General features: G+C 37.4%; 1 protein-coding gene across 1 annotated transcript in view; it reads left to right on the top strand.

The window, feature by feature from the left end:
• Positions 1-4,379, top strand: part of LOC106875908 (nuclear pore complex protein Nup54) — a 27,026-nt gene that overhangs the window by 12,716 nt on the left and 9,931 nt on the right. Inside the window, exons 5-7 of the mRNA XM_014924224.2 lie at positions 512-699; positions 1,391-1,593; positions 3,341-3,489. Of these exons, the coding sequence (XP_014779710.2) occupies positions 512-699; positions 1,391-1,593; positions 3,341-3,489 (540 nt within the window). The remainder of the gene's footprint in view (positions 1-511; positions 700-1,390; positions 1,594-3,340; positions 3,490-4,379) is intronic.

Below are 4,379 nucleotides of genomic sequence, written 5' to 3'. Positions count from 1 at the left end.
CAGGTGGCACATAAAATACGCCATTTTGAGCGTGGCCGTTGCCAGTATTGCCTGACTGGCCTTCGTGCGGGTTACACGTAAAAGCACCTACTACACTCTCGGAGTGGTTGGCGTTAGGAAGGGCATCCAGCTGTAGAAACTCTGCCAAATCAGATCGGAGCCTGGTGTAGCCTTTGGGTTCCACCAGTCCTCAGTCAAATTGTCCAACCCATGCTAGCATGGAAAGCAGACGTTAAACGATGATGATGATGATTTCAACACCTCTTCTAATTGGTCTTTTATTAAGTGCTACATTTCTCTTGTTTTGCCTATCTTATTTAAAATGTGTCTTATAAGTTGTGTGGTAAAGTTAACATTCAGTAAACAGAGATGCCCTCTGCCTGTCTCTCATTTACTTCATTGGAAGACTAAATATGTTTCCATGTAAAGCATTAATCCATTCCTCTACTATGTAATGTCTTATGTCAGTTTTCTTTGTTAGTATTCTTCATTGTTTTTATTTCTTCCACAGGCAATCAGTTACAGCTGCAATCCTCAGACAAAAGATGAAGATGGCCTTGTTGGATTGGTACTGAAAAAACCATATAGTGAAGTGTTAATAAACCAAAAACTTTTTGTCGATACCGTATATCAGATTCTTGGTGGCAAGCCATCATATTCTGTGTGCGTTAAAGGAGTAAAACCGTGGCCTGATAACAAGTAAAGAGTTTTTGAATTTATCATTTTTATGTCTGATTTTCTATGCTGGAATGGGGAGGATAAGTTGTCATAGTCTTTTGTCAGTTCTTATTGACAATTTTCGCCCTCCTAGATGACTTGAGAGACCACATCTTGATTGTGCATTCCATTTTTGCCATGGTAGTATGGCTGGATACCCTTCCTATTGCTAAACGTGTTACATTGTCTACTGGGTACATTGTATCATGTAACTGACACTAGAGAGGAAGTCTTGTTATCAACAATAGAGAGTCCTCTCTTCGCTACATTGTCTCTATTCATTTAGTCCATTCTTGACCCACAACTGGGTTGTAGTCATAGAAGACGGTCAAGATGAAAGGAGTGAAGGAAGAAAGGTGAAAGTGTGTTTGACAGCTACATAACAGCTGTTGGTGAGGGGATAGAAACAACAGTGCCTTGAGAGTGGTAAGAGAGTAATTGGAGTGTGTGTGTGTATGTATACACACACACACACACACACACACACACACACTCAAACAGGCATACTGAAGCAGAGTTGTGAAACTTTTAGAGTCACAATACAATAGCTGGCAAGAAGTTTTACAGCTAGTATATGCCTTTATTAAATAAATTTAAAGTCTTTTAAATTGTAAAGCTTTTCTTGTGTTGAATTTTGCATTCGGTATTGAGTATTTAAATTGTCTAATTTCAGGACAGAGATTGTTATCTATATTGAAGAACGGCAAATGACTGGCCAAAAACGATGTTTCCCAACTTCCAAAGTAGTTGAGCATTTAAATGAAGTAACAACAAAGAAAAGATTGTCTGAAAATCCTCTCAATGTTGAACACATCCTTTCAAAACAAGCCCTTACACCTGAACAACTGAAGCAGTATTTAGATAATCCATTAGCAGGTAGGAACTCTCTTGAAGTTCTGTGCCAAAGTTTTGTTTTCAGAAAGGTGTTTAAATGTTTATTTTCTCATCTTCAATGAAGATAGTATATTGTTTATTAAATCTCAATAATTTAAGTAAAATATCTTGTAGGAATTTAAAAAAATCCAATAAATATTTTTTGACAACAACTCTTTGACCTTCCCTTGTCTTGCATCAAGGATGTCTATCCCATATCATCTCTTTCTGAAATCATCATCCTTTGCAGTGGAGTTCTATGATGTTGCTCAAGCTGCTAGAAATAGCACCCAAATCACACCTGTCTTTAAAAAATGGTAATGACTCATCATTGAACAATACAGTCTTAAATTTACAAGCAGGGTAGGTTGTTGTGATTGGTACACTTTTAATCATAGGTTGACTCTCTCAGGGCTACTTTATCATTAAGTTACAACTTCAATGTTTTCAACTCTTCTTGTCTATTACATTCGTTGCACACCAGTCTTACTGATACAGAAGGTGAATCTTTCACAAACCTGAACTCTCTGCAACACTTGTCTTACTACCTGCAATACTATCATCTAAAATAGAAAAGGAACTGGCATGGATCAGATAGAACTACAAACTGCTACTCCCTCACAAACTGAAGCCCATCCTTTTTGCTAATTTATCATAGAGATCTAGCTTGAAGCAGAACTTGCAAGGACAAAGTGTCAAGTTTTACTGCCCATTTTGTATCAGTCATCACATTGTGCATACAAGAAAATAAACCCATTTATGCATTTATTCGCTATTCTAGCAGCTCTGTCATTATGGTCACAAGGGCACTAAGCGCAAAGATACTTGTTCCCTCATCAAATCAACAAGACTGCCAGCCATGACAGTATTCCTTTCATAACTCTATCTTTGTCTACGCTTCAATATTTTTATCTTAATTTGTGGAAATCTGCTACATTGTGTAACATTACTAAGAATGGCAACTTCTCTTAAGACAGCCATCTGTTGACTTATTGTTCTGATGTCTAAACATTTCACTGTTGAAGGAATCACTCATTAACTTTCTCTTTCTTCAACATTTTAATCCCTGTCCCATCAGTACAGCTTCCATAAAGCCATGTCTACTGGAGACTCGCTCTCCTGTGTCATTCAACCTTGAGAAATACCATGAAAATAGTAATCTGTGTATCATACTTAAAGCAGATCCATCATTGAAAGTCTAATTAATTGTGGTAATTGTCCTGATATAGTATCTCTTACAGAAATACATTAAAAAACACAAAAATCAGTCAGTAGCAGATGAAAATCATCTAATAGTGGTAGTAGTTTCTGATATGTTTTTGTGTTTCTTAATATTGTATTTACAGGAAGAATACTGCAGTTAATTAGGCTTTCAACATTGTATCTGTTTTAGTAGGATATGTAGATTGCTATTTTAAACTAATACTGCTTCTGTTGCACATAAAAGACCAGTGAAAAGAATTTTGTACCTGACATCAGCAATGTATTTGGCCATATTTGGCATAAAAGTCTCAAGGTAAGCTGCTCATCTGTGGGTTTCATCTGTTTCTTGGATTGGAAGCTTCTTGAAAGATCACACTGGCACACTACATTCCACCAACATTCAGATACAGCCCAACTCCAACACTTCTTTCTGTACATTATCAACCTTCTTGCTGTCAACTCTAACAGTGTTTATTCTTTGTTTGTCTCACTTGTTGCAGACAGTTCTGTCTGTTGTGGTTAATATTACTGATCTTTCTCTTTGCAGGCATTGATCCATTATTGTGGCAGCAGGCTAAAAAAGACAATCCAGACCCGGATAACTTTATACCAGTCCCTATTGTTGGATTTGATGAACTCCTTCAGCGTCTAAAGCAGCAGGAACAGCAGACTAAAAACCACCAAAATAGATTGGATGTAAGTTCATTGTTGACCAGAAAGTTTGTTTCCACCATATATGTCTCTGTTGTTATAAGATAGTCAAAGGGATGAAATATTTGGCTGTTGACTCTTGAATCATATTTGGTGGTACCTGCTCTATTGTATCATTAGGCAAGAAATTCTGTTTGGGTCATTTTTATTTCATTGGTGGATAGCTACCAAGATGACATCTTTGTTTTAATGTCTATTTTCCATGCTAGCATAAGTAGACAAGATTTGTTGAGGCAAATTTTCTGCTGCTGGATGCTCATCCAGTCACCAATCCATACCTGTTTCCATGCAGTATAATATTTTCCCCACTGTCCAGCTATGTTTCATGGAAGATCACAAACAAATGTGACTGCTTGTATGGCAGTGATTAGCATGTGATGTCAAGACAGAGAGAAGCCCCCCCCCCCATGTACACACACATGGGTGCTGGTGAAGGGGCAAAATCCCATGAAATATGGTATATGTACTCATTACCCATTTTTAAATAGGCGCAGTAGTGGCTGTGTCTTCTACTATAACCTTGGGCTGACCAAAGCCTTGTGAGTGGATTTGGTTGGCAGAAACTGAAAGAAGCCTGTTTATATATACACTATATATGTATATGTATGTATGTATGTATATATGTATTTGTGTGTCAGTGTTTGTCCCTCCACCATCGCTTGACAACCGACGTTGGTGTATTTATGTCCCTCTAACTTAGTGGTTCAGCAAAAGATACTAATAGAATAAGTACTAGGCTTACAAAGAATAAATCCTGGGGTTGATTTGTTCAACTAAAGGCAGTGCTCCAGCATGGCTGCAGTCAAATGACTGAAACAAAAGAATAAAAGAATATATCCATGTTAGCACGGAAGGCAGAAGTTAAACAATGATAT

Source organism: Octopus bimaculoides, chromosome 7 (assembly GCF_001194135.2).
Source record: "Octopus bimaculoides isolate UCB-OBI-ISO-001 chromosome 7, ASM119413v2, whole genome shotgun sequence".
Lineage (NCBI taxonomy): Eukaryota > Metazoa > Mollusca > Cephalopoda > Octopoda > Octopodidae > Octopus > Octopus bimaculoides.
This window is presented reverse-complemented; position numbering and strand designations above follow the sequence as displayed.